Source organism: Nematostella vectensis, chromosome 11 (assembly GCF_932526225.1).
Source record: "Nematostella vectensis chromosome 11, jaNemVect1.1, whole genome shotgun sequence".
Lineage (NCBI taxonomy): Eukaryota > Metazoa > Cnidaria > Anthozoa > Actiniaria > Edwardsiidae > Nematostella > Nematostella vectensis.
Window position 1 is genome coordinate 12799084 of NC_064044.1, and position 18352 is coordinate 12817435.

Sequence of the window (18352 nt, forward strand, 5' to 3'; positions counted from 1 at the left end):
TTAACAGTGCGTGATACACAAAACAAAACAATAGATAACAAAATATTTTACTAGTATTACTATATGTAAACGTGTAGTGTGCCGCTGATTGATTGAAACCACTCTAATTAAGCGTATCAAACTCGTTACCATATCAATCGTAAGCGTTTAACCTTTACCGTTTACTCAGCGACCTTTCGATAAACTAGTAAACAATAAACACAATTTTAAATAAAATTGAAATGGTCTGTTTTCGAAATTACTTTCTCCTACAAAAAAGAATACTTTCCATTTAGGATCACACAAAATCTGGATTACAAGTATACCCAGATAGTATCCTTTTAAGAAGGGATAATTTTCTGAAAGACCCCCAAAGGAGTTTTTTTTTGTTAATATTGACGACGTGGCAGAGGGCAAACTGGGATACAGAAACTCGGGGACACAAAAATGTTTTTCTATCAGCATACAGGATTTAAGAGTCTTTTCTATCGGGATACGGGATTCAAGTGTCTTTTCTATCGGGATACGGGATTCAAGGGTCTTTTCAATCGGGATACGGGATTCAAGTGTCTTTTCTATCGGGATACGGGATTCAAGGGTCTTTTCTATCGGTATACGGAATTCAAGTGTCTTTTCTATCGGCATACGGGATTTAAGAAGTGTCTTTTATCATGATACGGGAGTTAATAAGTTTGTTGTTGCTTATGTTAATAGCACTAATGAATTTTCTTTATTAATATCGATGACGTGGCAGAGGGCCAAAACTGGGATACAGAAACTTTGGGGCACAAAAATGTTTTTCTATCGGCATACAGGATTTAAGTGTCTTTTCTATCGGGATACGGGATTCAAGTGTCTTTTCTATCGGGATACGGGATTCAAGGGTCTTTTCTATCGATATACGGGATTCAAGTTTCTTTCCTATCGGCATACGGGATTTAAGAAGTGTCTTTTATCGTGATACGGGAACTAATAAGTTTGTCGTTGCTTATGTTAATAGCACTCATGAATTTTCTTTATTGGATAACGAATTGTCAATAAACGCTACTTATTGTTTGACTGTGTTACTAAATGCCCGGACAGGAATATTAATTCCTGTTCCAAGGGCGTTGGGAACAGATATTGTTTGGTAAATTGATTTAGAGATGACAAACAACGAAACTCCCCTCTGATTTGTTCGAATTTTGCCTTGTTTTGCGACGCGCTCTCCGTGTTTACGTAGATACCCGGTCAAGTTTCGTTGCGTAATCCGAGAAACTACCTCGCGGCGCGCGAACAGTCCCCGACGCGATATACGAAACGGGCCCGACCTAAGAAATTTTTCTTGAAGGTCCAGGTCAGGCTAATGATGCTTGGTGTAAAGTTATGGAAGTAAAATACACTTTATCCATACAACTTTTGGCGCAAATTAATGCCCCTTTCCCTAAAATAACAACAAAAGTAAAAGGTGTACTTCTTCGGTTAACGTTTTTTTTCACCGTTTGCAATTCTGAAAGTGCAACAAAAAGTTTTCGCGATACATTGTGTCGTGGAAAGTTTTTGACCATGTAACATGTCGCGCAACACAGCTTTCCACGCATCATTTCAATCGGCAACATAAAAAAACAACGCTTAAAAAATGTGCAACACAGAATGACGAATATCTGGAAAGTTATTCCGTGTAACATTCGATTGGCAGCATGTCAGAATGGATACGACACAATGTATCGCGAAAAGTTTTTGTTGCAAGTTATCCCGTGTAACACCAACCTAAAGCACTGGCGATTTACACGAAATTCAGACACCTTTTCAGATTCTGATAAGTAATCGGGGAAAAAAGCCTGCTATGAGGAAATCTCAGCAATTTTCTATACATAAATCATACTTGTTTCTTGTTGTCCTTATTGTATTGTATTGTTGAACTATTCTATGTTTATCGTGACGATACCCGGATTGCGTTACTGCAGTAGCCTGTCACGCTGCTCTTGGGCGCTGAGTACGCGTGTGTCACGTGATTGTGTATCCGTTACCAAGGTTACCTGGAACAGAGACCATCATATCAAATGAATGTATCATATTAAACACGAGATTCCGCTATAAAACGGAAAGCTCCTCCCACCCCCGGGCTCGAATTTGCAAATTATAATCAGAACACTGCAACGCTAGCAGTCACTAATTATAAGCCTTCTGTAAAATTGCTTATCTCTGAGCCTCAGTCGGCTGGAATAAAACTATTTTTGCACAGGTAACAAGACAGTTGTGTTAAGAGATTGCTAAATTAGTTATTTGCTGTCCACTCACGTTTTCAGTGCAAAATTTAAAATTTTGTGCTATTCATAATCTAGCGCACCTGTATAAATTATTCTCGCTCTGTGATGATAATGCTCGTATTTTAGAGCGCACATAGCTTCGTATCGCATTATTTTACTATAAATAGAAACATTTTAGGTGGACAACTCTAGGAATGATAATTACTTTGGTTTAGGATATGAAATTTGAATTTAGCGCTCAGAGCAATTGTCCTGACATGTTGACTCATTGACGGCTGATTGATAACTGATTGTTCTTGAGCCCGGGGGTGGGAGGAGCTTTTCCTTTTATAGCGGAAGCTCGTGTTTTAGGCCAGATTCGCTCCCTCCCACCCTCCCACCGTCGATTCCATGCGACGCCATTTTCTGCCATTTGTCATGACAACAGCAGCCCACGCTTTGACGAAGGCGATGTTTTGCGAAGTTTTATTGCATTTATAACATAAGATAGTATGCTCGCCTGTTATACTTTTTAAACAAAAAAATATCATGACATTAAAGTATAAGGGTCAACTTATCTCATGTTAGCAAATCAACTTCCTAAGAAGTTCTAAAGAAATCAGATTTTAGCGATATCTTGAAGAGAATGAATCACATGGGAAAGTTCTAACTCACTAAATTTCACATTTTTGGTACATCCAGTCATACGCAAAGTTAAAAGCCGAGACTCACAGCATAGCTAAAACTGTTATTTAACTAAATCTGAGTGATCTCTGAGCACATATTTCCACCTGGTTTTGAAATTATTAAACGATTACGAGCTTGCATGGCTTTACTGTCTCAAAGCCGCAAAGACTTTTGGGACACATGCTCATAGGCTCGTTTTATGAAAATCATGTACCATATATGAATCTCCAAATAATAAACTGTCGGTGTGTGAAAAATTGCTCCAGATCCTAATGCGTTAAAAAATAGGAGGATAAATTCAAAATTGTGTCATTTACTCAGTCTCGACTAAATCTTTGTTCTAGCCGTAGAAGCGCGCGTAAATAGCAAAAGAATGAAATGGACGAGTGACCGTGCATTCCAGCATGGCAACTATCTCAAAATAAACTTCTTTTTTTTCCAAAATTTTGTTTATTTGGACTTAATAAAGATTTGTTATTATGCGTGAGCATTACTTCTTATGATGAGGCACACTTTAGTAAATGAAAACGAATAAAACGCTCAAAATAATTTTACTCACGTCCTAGAGATTTTATGCTAATGACTAATGCTACACCGCAGACCTCTCTCTGTCCCTTCTCCATCACTCTTTTAGATCGACAGGTAGCAAACGTCGACAGTCCGTATGTACTCCCCATAGCTGTACAAGTTACGTTTCACACATCAACTCACAATTTAGAAGTTAGTGAGGAAACTATGACAAAGACAAATAGGGTCTAGGGTGGTGTGGGGCTAAGCTGTCTATGCAAATTACATTCCAAGGATGCCATTTGACCAGCTGCTATGTCCCGATCATCGACGGAAAGCTAAAATTGACGTTCAAAAAATTATTTTCCCGCAGGTTTTTGTGCGGATTGCTTAAAAACTCGATTCGGGGATAGTTCCATCCCTCTCTCGATCCTGTGCCGGTGTCAGTGATTTCGTACTGCTTAAAATTCGCCCTGAGCCTTGTCTCATTAACATACTTAATATCGACTCAAAATCCGAGACAAACTTATATCGCTCTAAACTCGTAAAATTGAACTTCTTGGGAAGAAAACAAACATCACAAAGGATACATTTACATCCCAACTAAGTTTATTTCATGAATTAGCGCAAGAACATATAACTAATAGATGTTTATTTGCGTGAATTCGTATGTCCTTAGAAATCGTTCACTGGAGGGTAGAAAAGCAGCCAAAGATACCTCTTTAGCCTGTTTGAAGCTAGAAACATCACTTTTGGTACTCCGCATGAAGAAGGAAAGCGCCATGATAGTGTAGGCTGTTTCATTTGTGAAAGTTGTTTTACCAGCCTTTAAGCAATCGAATTTTAAATACAAGCCTTAAAAGACCAGAAAGGCGTAATGCGCCATTAAAATTGTTGTGCGTGTTGTGAACAATATGCCATAAATTTAAGTGAAGGAAAGAACCAAATACGTCCGATCTTCAAAATTTCTAAGAAATGATCATGTCATGTTAATGTGAATGATTTACGAAGTTTGGCGATCAGCTTAGAAACTTCGTAAAACAGCCTTCTAATTCAAACCCCGAAATGCACTGTTCGGTCGCATTTCTCCTCAGAAGCTCTTTTCCACCATATCAATATTTTTAGTGCGTTTCCTGAAAAAAATGTGAAGGAATTCGGCTAGAAAAGTAACTAACGCTAAACTTTGAAATGTTTCAAAGTTGTGCTCAAGTACAGGTTTGGGTTTATTATCACTGAGCTAGGTAGAAAGCTTGATAAGTTATCTCATCCCTTTGGAACGATGACTTAAAACGGCGTCGCATGTAATCGAGGACGCCGGACTGTAACTCGACCGGCAACGACGTATTTTTAAGGCTTTATTCAACACCTACAAGACATTAGACATCTTTTGGAGAAAAATCATCCTATAGCCCGTGTACTACCTTGTTAAAAACTCCTCGCCCGAAATAATCAGCAACCACCGAAAAGCCGTCAGTAGCTCGCTCAAGCTGTGGGGTAAACGATTGGAGAGGTTATTGTAAGGGCTATGGGGGTAAAGTATTGGAGAGGTTATTGTAAGAGCTGTGGGGTAAATGATTGGAGAGGTTATTGGAAGAGCTGTAGGGTAAATGATTGGAGAGGTTATTGAAGGAGCTGTGGGTAAATAGTTGGAGAGATTATTGTAAGAGTTGTGGGTAAATGGTTTGAGAGGTTATTGGAAGAGCTGTGGGGTAAATGATTGGAGAGGATATTGTAAGAGCTGTGGGTAAATGATTCGAGAGGTTATTGGAAGAGCTGTGGTTTAAATGATTGGAGAGGTTATTGGAAGAGCTGTGGGTAAATTATTGGAGAGGTTATTGGAAGAGCTGTGGGGTAAATGATTGGAGAGGTTATTGTAAGCGTTGTGGGGTAAATGATTGGAGAGGTTATAGGAAGAGCTGTGGGGTAAATGATTGGAGACGTTATTGGAAGAGCTGTGGGGTAAATGATTGGAGAGGTTATTGGAAGAGCTGTGGGGTAAATGATTAGAGAGGTTATTGTAAGAGCTGTGGGGTTAATGATTGGAGAGGTTATTGGAAGAGCTGTGGGGTTAATGATTGGAGAGGTTATTGGAAGAGCTGTGGGGTAAATGATTGGAGAGGTTATTGGAAGAGCTGTGGGGTAAATGATTGGAGAGGTTTATTGTAAGAGCTGTATGGTAAATGGTTGGAGAGGTTATTGGAAGAGCTGTAGGGTAAATGATTGGAGAGGTAATTGGAAGAGCTGTAGGGTAAATGATTGGAGAGGTTATTGCAAGAGCTGTGGGGTAAATGATTGGAGAGGTTATTGTAAGAGCTGTGGGGTAAATGATTGAAGAGGTTATTGCAAAAGCTGTAGGGTAAATGATTGGAGAGGTTATTGGAAGAGCTGTGGGGTAAATGATTGGAGGATTTATTGGGAGAGCTGTGGGGTAAATGATTGGAGAGGTTATTGGAAGAGCTGTAGGGTAAATGATTGGAGAGGTTATTGTAAGACGATTGGAGAGATTATTGTAAGAGCTGTGGGGTAAATGATTGGAGAGGTTATTGTAAGAGCTGTGGGGTAAATGATTGGAGAGGTTATTGCAAGAGCTGTGGGGTAAATGATTGGAGAGGTTATTGTAAGAGCTGTGGGGTAAATGATTGAAGAGGTTATTGCAAAAGCTGTAGGGTAAATGATTGGAGAGGTTATTGGAAGAGCTGTGGGGTAAATGATTGGAGAATTTATTGGGAGAGCTGTGGGGTAAATGATTGGAGAGGTTATTGGAAGAGCTGTAGGGTAAATGATTGGAGAGGTTATTGTAAGACGATTGGAGAGATTATTGTAAGAGCTGTGGGGTAAATGATTGGAGAGGTTATTGTAAGAGCTGTAGGGTAAATGGTTGGAGAGGTTATTGGAAGAGCTGTGGGTAAATGATTGGAGAGGTAATTGGAAGAGCTGTAGGGTAAATGATTGGAGAGGTTATTGCAAGAGCTGTGGGGTAAATGATTGGAGAGGTTATTGCAAGAGCTGTGGGGTAAATGATTGGAGAGGTTATTGGAAGAGCTGTGGGTAAATGATTGGAGAGGTTATTGCAAGAGCTGTGGGGTAAATGATTGGAGAGGTTATTGGAAGAGCTGTGGGTAAATGATTGGAGAGGTTATTGGAAGAGCTGTGGGTAAATGATTGGAGAGGTTATTGGAAGAGCTGTGGGTAAATGATTGGAGAGGTTATTGAAAGAGCTGTGGGGTAAATGATAGGAGAGGTTTATTGTAAGAGCTGTATGGTAAATGATTGGAGAGGTTATTGGAAGAGCTGTAGGGTAAATGATTGGAGAGGTTATTGGAAGAGCTGTAGGGTAAATGATTGGAGAGGTTATTGCAAGAGCTGTGGGGTAAATGATTGGAGATGTTATTGCATGAGCTGTGGGGTAAATGATTGGAGAGGTTATTGTAAGAGCTGTGGGGTAAATGATTGGAGAGGTTATTGCAAGAGCTGTAGGGTAAATGATTGGAGAGGTTATTGGAAGAGCTGTAGGGTAAATTATTGGAGAGGTTATTGTAAGACGATTGGAGAGATTATTGTAAGAGCTGTGGGGTAAATGATTGGAGAGGTTATTGCAAGAGCTGTGGGTAAATGATTGGAGAGGTTATTGCAAGAGCTGTGGGGTAAATGATTGGAGAGGTTATTGTAAGAGCTGTGGGTAAATGATTGGAGAGGTTATTAGAAGAAAAGGAGAGGGCAAGATGCACAGCGGCAGCAGTATCAACAACAACAACAAGAAATACAAATGGGAAGAACAACAACAACAATCGTTAATATATATGGGAGTTACAACAACAATAGTAAAACGTCTCCGGATGACAGCAACAACAACAATAGTAAAAACATACGAGTTTAACAACAACAACATATGGTTATAAGTACAACAACAACAATCATTATTATTAGTAAAAACATATGGAAATATCAACAAGAACAATAGTAAAAACATATGGGAATGAACAACAACAGTAGTAAAACAGTTGGAAGTAACAACAACAACAACAACAACACTATTAAAATTACCTGGTGATGGAATTGTTCATGAAGGTCCTTCGCTTGCTCTTGAGAACGAATGATGTCAAGCACTTTTCTACGCAAAAAAAAGATGGACCGAAATTCTTAGACTCATATCACAAATACTCTAGGAAACTTTTTCTCCGACGTGGCCGACAATCGGGGAAAAATATTTAATGCCCGACAGTTCAATTTATTCAAATAAACCACTAAACCAGTAATAAAACAGTATTCTATATTTGTTTAGGTAGGGCAAGCAAATCTGCATTGAGATTTGTTATTGGTATTAAACGTTTTCTATTAACTATGTACACTATATATCGTAATTTTAGTGGCACTTTGGAATTTTCTACAATATACTGCTAAATGACGGCAGTTCTCAATTTGCTAAAATATCACGTTAAATTGTCAACTTGTGAGCTCAATTCGATTGGGCTGACATACTTGTTTTCCGGCGTGCATATTGGACACTCGTTATCATTTTCCGCGTATCCTTCGAAGCACCTAAGAAAAGAAAATGATATTAAATTATATAGCTCGCAAAATAAGCTAGCCTTGAAAATAACAAACTGCCCCTCAACTACCGCCCCCCCACCACCACCACCACAACGTATCGTCAATTTCGCCTTCTCCCAACATCACAGTCAAAAACTGTATTCTATATCTGTTCTATAAATCTTGTTTTTTTTTCTGCTTTACAGAGGTAAAGCGGATACTCCCCCACTAATGACGGAAATATTGTTCAACCACTGTTTCCTTTCTCTGTTACTTGGACATACACAACAAAATGACCGAAATATTGATGATTGCTTAAACACTGTTTTCTGTACCTCTGTCAAAAGACACTTCACTCTCAAATGTGGGCTATTCAATCACTGTATTTGTTTACGTCTATTCCGCGGCCATTCACAACCTCCTGCCCTCATGTGCTGTACTTACGGCTGGTGGAAGGAGTGAAGGCAGAGGAAGTGAACGGCGGGCAGGTCGAGCGGCCTTGAGCAAAGGTTACATTTGGAGCCATTGAATACTTTAGCACTGGTATAGGAAAGAGGTACAAGGGGTTACATTTGGAGAAATTAAGCACTTTATAGCACTAGGATAAAAAGGACGTTACATTTGGAGCCATTAAATACTTTAGCACTGGTATAGGAAAGAGGTGCAAGGGGTTACATTTGGAGAAATAAAGCACCAGGATAAGAAAAATTAATACTTACTAACCGAGAGTAAGGTCATGCCGAGAAATATCAAAATAAGGCTTTATAGCGTATCGACTGAGGCTTTGCGAGATCAAAAATGGCAAATCGAAAAGGTAAATTAGTGAAAAGATTTAACAACAAGTATAAATTTGACGATTTTTCGGGCTATTTTCTTTCTATTTGCAACTTTTGGCTAAAGGTTTTATTATCGGTGAAATTGACCCAAACTATAACAAAGAAAGCTCAGATGTCAGTCTTCACGGTATGAATGGACTGTTTAGTTCGAAAACTCCACGGTATGTAGAGAACAAACTTATGATTTGATGGAAAAATTTCACACAAATAACAATTAGTCCTTTAATCTTAAAGACACTTTTCTGGGTCTTTACACCCCTTGTTATTTATTCATTAGCACTTGTATAGGAACGAGGTACGGGGGGTTACTCTTGGAGAAATTAAACACTTTATAGCACTAGGATAAGAAAGACTTTACTTTTGGAGACCTTGAAAACTTTAGCACTTTTATTTTTTGCGCCTGCAATGCTGGACTTTTATGAAACAAAATGTTGGTAGATACAGTGAAACAGATGGTTGTTTTGACGTTTCCTTGCAAATAAACCGTTGCATATTCAATAATAAACAATAACAAAGTAGAAGTTGATTGACATTCTTTAATGACTTTTGGGTGAGGGACATTGGCGAATAACTTCTATAAATAGTCTTCATTGCACAAAGCCCACTAACAATTCAATAATTCACCTTGTTTTGAGCTCTGAGATCTGCTGCCTCATCTTCTCGGTCTCCTCGCTGTACTGACGAATAAGTCTTTCATCCTGAGGCGAACATGTCATATCAGGGTGCAAGGCCGATCTAGGTTTTTGCTTTAGGATCGGTGCTACCCGATGAGAACGATAGATACCCCCCCCCCCTTTTTGTTGCCAATTCCCTGTGCATATTCATGCATTTTACTTGGTGACCCAAAGGGGGAGGGGGGGGGCGTGTTGGCTTCAACTGTGGATCACCATTTTTTTTCTCGCAAATAGGTTGTTGTATGGTAATGTAAATAATAACAAAGCACTGGCTTGGCGTTTAAAGGAGTGCCTAATTTATAGAGGTTCCCACCCATTAGAGGTTTATGAAATAGAGATTCGTGTTAGAACTAGGCAACCTAACGGCATATGCACGCTTGTATCCCAAAAAATGCCGTTGTTAATATTCGATTATTGATTGGTGAACACACAAAATTACAACATAAGTTACACTTAAAGCTAAATTCCGCTGAACGTTTTTGGATATTGGAGTTTAAGGATGTGTAATATGGCTTATTAGACAAATCTAATGTGGGGAACCTTGCAAAAATTATGTCAAGCCAAAACTATTGTTTTTTTCTTCTTTTGATTGGTTCACATAAGAAAATCTCCAATAAGATATATTAGGGAGCACATTTTCCATGTAATTCCTCAGAATCTCACTATATTCTATATTTTGCGCCTGTATCTTCAGTACAAAAAAAATCCTGTGAGGAAAGCTTTTTGTCACATGTCAATGGGGCATGCCTAGTCCTTACATGGATGATTACTTAATAAATTCGAGAATTATGTACCTTAGCAATCAGTTCATCCTCCAGCTGTAGCCGCCGTACGATGTAGTCCTACAGAAAGAAATTAAAGAATCTCCATTAGCCGCTATTTTGCCAACCTAGCAAAATACCATCTTCATCGGCGGATTCGGGGAAGCTAATGCGATATTTTTCATTGAAGTTGGTAAATAACTTATAAAACTTTGTTTATAGAAACTTCGCCATATAACTTGTCTTAAAACATTGAATAGAAACAAAAATAAAAATATATGGCTAGCTTCGGCTCTTAAATTAAGCTGTAGCATGACAGTCAATGCGCTTTGCCTCTCATGGGTCCCGGGTATTCGTTTGTTTTCGTTTTGCTCCGAAGGTTCCCCCATCCCCCAGGTTTTTATTTCTAAGATATCCTCCCTTCACAAAAACCAACAATTTCTATCTAGGCTGTATATGCCTAGTGCACACTAGCGACATATCGACATAACGACATGGGCGCGCGCACTCTTATCTTCGACATAACGACATGGACATAACGACATAAGAGAAAAAACATATTTTTTCTTTTATGTCATTATGTCCATGTCGTTATGTCGGGCTAAACATAGTGCGCGCGCGCTCATGTCGCTATGTTGTTGTGTTGATAGTGTGCACTAGGCCATACTGTGGTCAATCAGAGCTGCCTGAGGCGCCTTCTATGCGTTGGACTCGAGCATGTTGTATCTACTGCCCCTCGTGATTCAACACCCAGCTTTATTCATTTAGCACATAGCCTCGGGTAGCAGTTGTTAGTGATTGGCAAATTTTCAGGTCGCTTAGCATCAAATTAGGCACACAAAAAATCCTTAGACCCCTCCCTAACAATATGTTGCCTCATTTTGCGGTAAATTTCATGCTTCTATTACTGTTACAATTAAATAGCTCAGGCCCGATTCATACGTCGCACTTCTGCCGTGCCGAATCTACTTGTTTAGATGGGCACATGGAGAGTCTGAAATCAATTTAAGTTTGGCACGGCACCAATCATGTGGTACGGCAGAGGCACGACACCGATTTAAACGTTTACGCTGATGTGCCTAATCAAAGGCAATATTTTTTGGATTTTGTGCAACAAAACTCAACTCGATTTTTGCTACTCACAGCCTATGCGTCGTCGGAATCAACCTTGAACCCAACATATTTGTGTCGAAACAAACAGGCAATGAGATTCGGTACGGCAGGAGCACGGCGTATGAATCGGGCCTGACTAAATTAAACCTGACTAAAAGCAGGTCAAGTATTAGCCCTTGGTCAAGTATTAGCCCTTGGTCAAGTATTAGCCCTTGGTCAAGTATTAGCCCTCGGTACGGCAGGAGCACGGCGTATGAACCGGGCCTGACTAAATTAAACCTGACTAAAAGCACGAGCGCAAAACGTGCATCGTGGTGGTGCGTAAGCAATAAAAGACATGATTACTATGTGACGATGATGGGTGGCTTTGCTTTGATGGCACCATATCAATAGCATGGCCTTGAGAATAAATATAGCGCCGTTACCTTGACAACTGCAAGTGTTGCTGTTGACTTGTGGGCTAGTGTCTGAAGGACTAGAAGAGGTGACATCAGATTGCCCCGGTTGATGTCTTGCAATGGTCAAGAATCTAATAAATGAATAACTGTACAGGCGACAGATGTTCCCAGTAAATCATACGAATTTGGGGATTAGCTAGACATAAAGATCGGGAATGAAGAGTCACACAATCTTGGGGAGGTTGCTATAGTATTGATAGCAATCTTAGGAAAGAATAAGAATATAAGAAAACAAAGGGAATTAGAAAGAGAAAGTAGATAGTACGAGGAAGTCTCTCATAATGTACTCTATAAATACTCTATCACCATTGAACATATGGTCCTATGTTGATAGGATTTTGTAGTCTATAAAATTACACATTTGGAGCCACGCTGTTGTTTATGCCAAGAGCGCATAGAAGTTAAGCCTATTCACACTAGCTTGTATTTGGCAGTTACAACAGATCGCCAGTGGAAGAGAAACGGAAGTTTAGTACCTCATGTAAGAACTAAGAAACTTCCTAACTTTAACTCTACATGTGGCACTGACCATGGGGTGTTACATGAAGTACTGACGGAAGATAGCCTGACGTATCCCACATGAATTTGGTTTCAAGTCATTGAGTGACCCACCCAGATGGAACTCCGATAAAGTAGTCACCAAAATTGTGTCATTTAATTCTAATTTTCCGAGGAAGCAGAAAACCCTGTATGTTATTATAGCGAGCATCGTTATGTACGGCACAGTGTCAGCAGAGCTCAATAATACAACTATATCCACTAGAGGAAAATATAAACACAAGCATAGTTGGTGTGGTATGTTAAACGTCTCCCTGAAAACAGAATAGCCGCACTGATGATTTAAAGCCGCATTGTCACCAGTTTACTTCCGGAGGGCCGACGGAAACCGACAAGAGACAAAAGAATCTATTAGAATCCGCGCTATTAAACAGGCCATCCGCTCTATATTATCAGTCAGATCCTCGAAGAAACTTCCAATAGACAAACTGCTTAAATAATTTAGATTTTTTTTTCGCGTTTTCCGTTAAAAATCATCGGAGATGTTACGTTATCGACAGGAAGTAATCAGGTGACTATGCGGCTTCAAGTATCAGCCCTTGGTCAAGCATTAGCCCTTGGTCAAGTATTCGCCCTTGGTCAAGTATTAGCCCTTGGTCAAGTACTAGCCCTTAGTCAAGTATTAGCCCTTAGTCAAGTATTAGCCCTTAGTCAAGTATCAGCCCTTGGTCAAGTACTAGCCCTTAGTCAAGCATTAGCCCTTGGTCAAGCACTAGCCCTTGGTCAAGCATTAGCCCTTGGTCAAGTATTAGCCCTTGGTCAAGTACTAGCCCTTAGTCAAGTATTAGCCCTTAGTCAAGTATTAGCCCTTAGTCAAGTATCAGCCCTTGGTCAAGTACTAGCCCTTAGTCAAGCATTAGCCCTTGGTCAAGCACTAGCCCTTGGTCAAGTATTAGCCCTTAGTCAAGTATTAGCCCTTGGTCAAGTATTAGCCCTTGGTCAAGTATTAGCCCTTAGTCAAGTATTAGCCCTTGGTCAAGTATTAGCCCTTGGTCAAGTATTAGCCCTTGGTCAAGTATTAGCCCTTGGTCAAGTATTCATTAGCCCTTGGTCAAGTATTAATTAGCCCTTGGTCAAGTATTAATTAGCCCTTGGTCAAGTACTAATTAGCCCTTGGTCAAGTATTAATTAGCCCTTGGTCAAGTATTAATTAGCCCTTGGTCAAGTATTAATTAGCCCTTAGTCAAGTATTAATTAGCCCTTAGTCAAGTATTAGCCCTTGGTCAAGTATTAGCCCTTAGTCAAGTATTAGCCCTTGGTCAAGTATTAGCCCTTGGTCAAGTATTAGCCCTTGGTCAAGTATTCATTAGCCCTTGGTCAAGTATTAATTAGCCCTTGGTCAAGTATTAATTAGCCCTTGGTCAAGTATTAATTAGCCCTTTGTCAAGTATTAGCCCTTGGTCAAGTATCAGCCCTTGGTCAAGTATTAGCCCTTGGTCAAGTATCAGCCCTTGGTCAAGTATTAGCCCTTGGTCAAGTACTAGCCCTTGGTCAAGTATTCGCCCTTGGTCAAGTATTAGCCATTGGTCAAGTATTAGCCCTTGGTCAAGTATTAGCCCTTGGTCAAGTATTAACCCTTGGTCAAGTATTAACCCTTGGTCAAGTATTAACCCTTGGTCAAGTATTAGCCCTTGGTCAAGTATTAGCCCTTGGTCAAGCACTAGCCCTTGGTCAAGTATTAGACCTTAGTCAAGTATTAGCCCTTGGTCAAGTATTAGCCCTTGGTCAAGTATTAACCCTTGGTCAAGTATTAACCCTTGGTCAAGTATTAGCCCTTGGTCAAGTATTAGCCCTTGGTCAAGCACTAGCCCTTGGTCAAGTATTAGCCCTTGGTCAAGTATTAGCCCTTGGTCAAGTATTAGCCCTTGGTCAAGTATTAACCCTTGGTCAAGTATTAACCCTTGGTCAAGTATTAGCCCTTGGTCAAGTATTAGCCCTTGGTCAAGCACTAGCCCTTGGTCAAGTATTAGCCCTTGGTCAAGTATTAATTAGCCCTTGGTCAAGTATTAATTAGCCCTTGGTCAATATTAGCCCTTGGTCAAGTATCAGCCCTTGGTCAAGCATTAGCCCTTGGTCAAGTATCAGCCCTTGGTCAAGCATTAGCCCTTGGTCAAGTATTAGCCCTTAGTTAAGCATTAGCCCTTGGTCAAGTATTAGCTCTTCGTCAAAGCAAAAGGATACGGGACAAGACTTCGATAATCTGATCCTTGCAGTTGGATTCTTTACGTGCGAAGTAAGAAAGCGCTTGCACCCAGAGGCTGGGGTCCTGGGCACTAGTGTAGAAACAAGACTTCAATAAGAATACGCCCATGGACATCACACGGTAGGTAAGACTACTTGATCAGGTGGTTTTCTCGTGTTAATCACGTGCATTTAAAGTGCTTACGAGCCTCTTGTGCACATGGTGTTCACATGCATGTACGGTATTTACCCTTGCCCCTTGCATGCGATTACCACATGCATGTGAGAACTTACCGGGACGTTTTGCATCTGCAGAACACTTATTTCATGTTTTTAGTACGTGCTGATCACATGAATTTGAGAGCTCATCCATTCTTTTTCCACGTGCTAACCATGTGAGTCTAGAGGCACTTACCCGTGTTTCTTGCACGTGTCTATCACGTTTGTGTAGTCATTTTGCTCCATGTGATAGTGTAGAATCTGCTGATAAAGCTTCGCCTTCTCGTACAAGAATAAAATACCGGCTTTGAAGTGATGCATCTGCGCCAGCACCATCGCGTGGTCCAGGTCATACCTTGCCTGAAGGACAAGAGGAAAAAGGATCAGACAATACCAGGCGCCAGTTTCTCCAAACACCCGAGAATTCACGGGCTCGAAAACCTAAATTAGCATTTTTGCTCAAAATTTTGCATGTTTTCCTTTTAACAACCGCTTTCATGTTTTAGAACAGTTTGAACTCCCTCTTGGTTCATATTCCAAAAAGTGAAATAAAATGGTGCAGCATCGTTCAAATTTGTGGAACATTTTTTAAATTTGACACAGTGAAAAAGAATCTCGCACTGAGCAATTCTGGATATGGACCCACCCCTAAAAATGTATACTTACAGTTTTAAAGAGGTGGAATTAATTTCCATAAAAACCTGAATAAAACCAGTACTTTTCATGTTACGGTCACAAAACTTAACTCAGTGATGAATATTAACATAAACTACAGTTTAACGAAAAAAAAACACGCCCCCTTGATACTTACAGTTTTAGGGGTGGAATAATCTTTTTTTCCTTTAATCAGCACTAAAACCAATATTATTTATTGTACAACTTTCAAACTCCAAATAATTGTAGTACTCTTTACAAAACTTCATAAGAGATATGGACCCACGCCCAGATGTGAGTACTTACAGTTATACTAGAGATACGAAGGCTTAGAAAGCCTTTCAATACAAACCTAGAGCTTAGAATCCATATACTAACTTATAATGGTATATTGCAAGTTATTCCTAACCGTACAGCCACGCCCCTATTGTACTTACAATTATACTAGAGATGGCACGAAGGAGGTAATCGCATATATAGTTTGCCTTTAATACGAGCTATGAGCTACAAATCCACATGCTTACTTATATTGGTATATTACCGGATATAATCAATTGCATTACCACGCCCCTATGGTATTTACAATTATACTAGAGATGACAGGAATGGAGGTATATTGTCGCTTTTACGCTTTTACCGCAACACCAATAATAAAAGAAAAATTGGCAATATACTGAACAATACTTTACTGGGGTGGGGTCCCATAAGCATGTGGGTTGTTCAACCCATAGCCAGCCTGGTATGCAGCTCATTTGCAGTGCTGTAGAAGGGCGGCGAATGTAGGCGGGTTTTCCTCCCGCGAGATAGGCGGGATATCTCCTCGCAACCATCTCCTTCCTGGCGTCGTTCACAGAGGAGAGCTGGCTCATCTTGGAGTAGAGGAGGACAACAAAGCGTTCAAGGGTGCCGATGCTTGCCAGAACTGTTTTCTTGTTCGGAGGGTCCGAAAAGGCACTCAAAGTCGATGAGACCTCTGGGAACGCCTCCCAGACATTCCATGCACTCGCTTTATCTTTTCCACGAAAGAACGAGGTCTGGTCACATGAATAAAAGTTTGAGTGAAGACATAATCAAAGGCAGTTCTGAATTAATTGATCATGAAACAAGTCAAATTAATCAATGATGCACGTTCCTACTCAATAGTCTTGAAACAAATACGTCCAAGGCCCTAGAGCTTCATAATAGCTAGTACTTTGCGAAAATACTAAAAAGTGATATAAACATGTTTGATAATGAAAAAAAAAATACGTTTTTGATTTTTAAAAAGGTCTGTGTCTTTTTACAACTATCACATACAGTATGCATGCTTGGTATTTCAACTTTTTACAATGAAGTTATGCCTTTTTTCTGCATATTTTGATTTGTACTGGGAGTGGCTCTTCCTACCGTTATGACTGGCAGGTTGATAGTGCTCCATTTTGAATATGCAGTGCTCCGATTACTCTCTCAACACCTCCCTCGCCATTTCTTCCACGTCGCAGACCCAGAGAAGTCCAATTCATAGCTTATGATAACAATTATCTCATGACCGATAGCACTGTAAGTACACTTGTCACCTCGTGGTATTATATACGCAACAAGATCACTCCTGTCGAAAACAATTGTGCTTTTATTGATCATTATTAGCGTGCTGTATGTATGGCATATATTACGCTTATGCTGTCTCTAGTATAATTGCAAGTTCTATATGGGCGTGGTTATATGCTCGACTATATCCTGCAATATACCAATATAATTAAATATGTGGATTTGTAGCTCGCAGTTCGTATTGAAAGGCACTCTATATAAGCGATATACCTCCGTGCAATCTCTAGTATAAATGTAAGTACAATAGGGGCGTGGCTATACGGTTGGGAATATCTTGCAATATGCCATTATGAGTTAGTATATGGAATCTTAGCTCTCAGTTTGTATTGAAAAGGCACTCTATATAAGAAATTTGCCTCTCATCTCTAGTATAACTGTAAGTACTCACATCTGGGCGTGTGTCCATATCTCGAATATAGTTTTGTAAAGAGTATAACAATTATGTGGAGTTTGAAAGTTGTACAATAAATTGTATTGGGTTTAATGCTGATTAAAGGAAATAACTTGTTCCACCCCTAAAACCGTAAGTATCAAGGGGGCGTGGTTTATTTTTTCGTTAACTGTAGGTTATGTTAATATCTATCACTGTTTAAGTTTTGTGACCGTAACATGAAAAGTATTGGTTTTATTCAGGTTTTAAGGTAAATTAATTCCGCCTCTATAAAACTGTGAGTATACATTTTTGGGGGTGGGTCCATATCCAGAATTGCTCAGTGCGAGATTCTCTTTCACTGTGCCAAATTCATAAATGTTCCATAAATTTGAACGATCCGCCACTTTTTATGCACCATTTACTTGCACTAAAATAATTACGCTCTAAAGGGCTATTTTCGAAGTTTTGCTGGAGCCAAAAAGTTACCCAAAAAGTCTCGGGTGACTGCAAGTTCCCGAGAACCTTCTTAATATTTAAGCCATGTGAAAGATTAAAATTTATAAATCAATAAAGAGAATTATCCTTCACACAAAGGATGTGGAAAAATACGATGTTTCCTCTGACTTCTAGAATAGTTATCTTTGAAATCAACTGAACACACTTCTCTTACAATCGAAAAACTTTTAATCATGTCATTGATAAGTAATTGGGATTGTCCGAATACGAGATAAACAAAACTAAGGAAAATTCAACTACCAAGATTTCAAGAAAAAAAAACATTTCGTAGGCGTCAACACCCGCTTACGCAGGAAAGAGAACACAGAACTTGACTGGATGGCCAAACAAGGGTTTGAAATCTGTCTTTTAGTAGAGCTGTCTACTTGCAAGTGTCCGTTGGGGCGTAGACTTGAATATATAAGCTTACCTCGACGTTCATGAGCAAATCGAGGGCTTTCTTCTCGTGAATGACTTGCCCCTATGAAAACATGGCACCAATTAACGGAGTT

The 18352-nt window shown here is 39.7% G+C and overlaps 1 protein-coding gene and 1 long non-coding RNA gene across 3 annotated transcripts in view; both read right to left on the reverse strand.

Annotated features, from left to right (window-relative positions):
* Nucleotides 1-967: 967 nt before the first annotated feature.
* LOC5511797 (vacuolar protein sorting-associated protein 11 homolog) overlaps nt 968-18352 on the reverse strand; it is a 33054-nt gene continuing 15669 nt past the window's right edge. Inside the window, exons 27-37 of one of the 2 annotated variants that reach the window (XM_032381195.2) lie at nt 18271-18321; nt 14928-15091; nt 14513-14604; nt 11741-11826; nt 10236-10283; nt 9392-9465; nt 8376-8471; nt 7881-7940; nt 7446-7512; nt 4823-4888; nt 968-1997 (exon numbers count right to left, since the gene is read on the reverse strand). In XM_032381195.2, the coding sequence (XP_032237086.2) occupies nt 1917-1997; nt 4823-4888; nt 7446-7512; nt 7881-7940; nt 8376-8471; nt 9392-9465; nt 10236-10283; nt 11741-11826; nt 14513-14604; nt 14928-15091; nt 18271-18321 (885 nt within the window). In that variant the 3' untranslated portion in view covers nt 968-1916. The other variant, XM_032381196.2, reaches the window with a different exon arrangement.
* LOC125573560 lies at nt 15857-17455 on the reverse strand. The gene is made up of 2 exons (XR_007314109.1): nt 16772-17455; nt 15857-16419 (listed from the first exon to the last, which is right to left on the reverse strand). It is a non-coding gene; the product is annotated as an uncharacterized LOC125573560 (long non-coding RNA).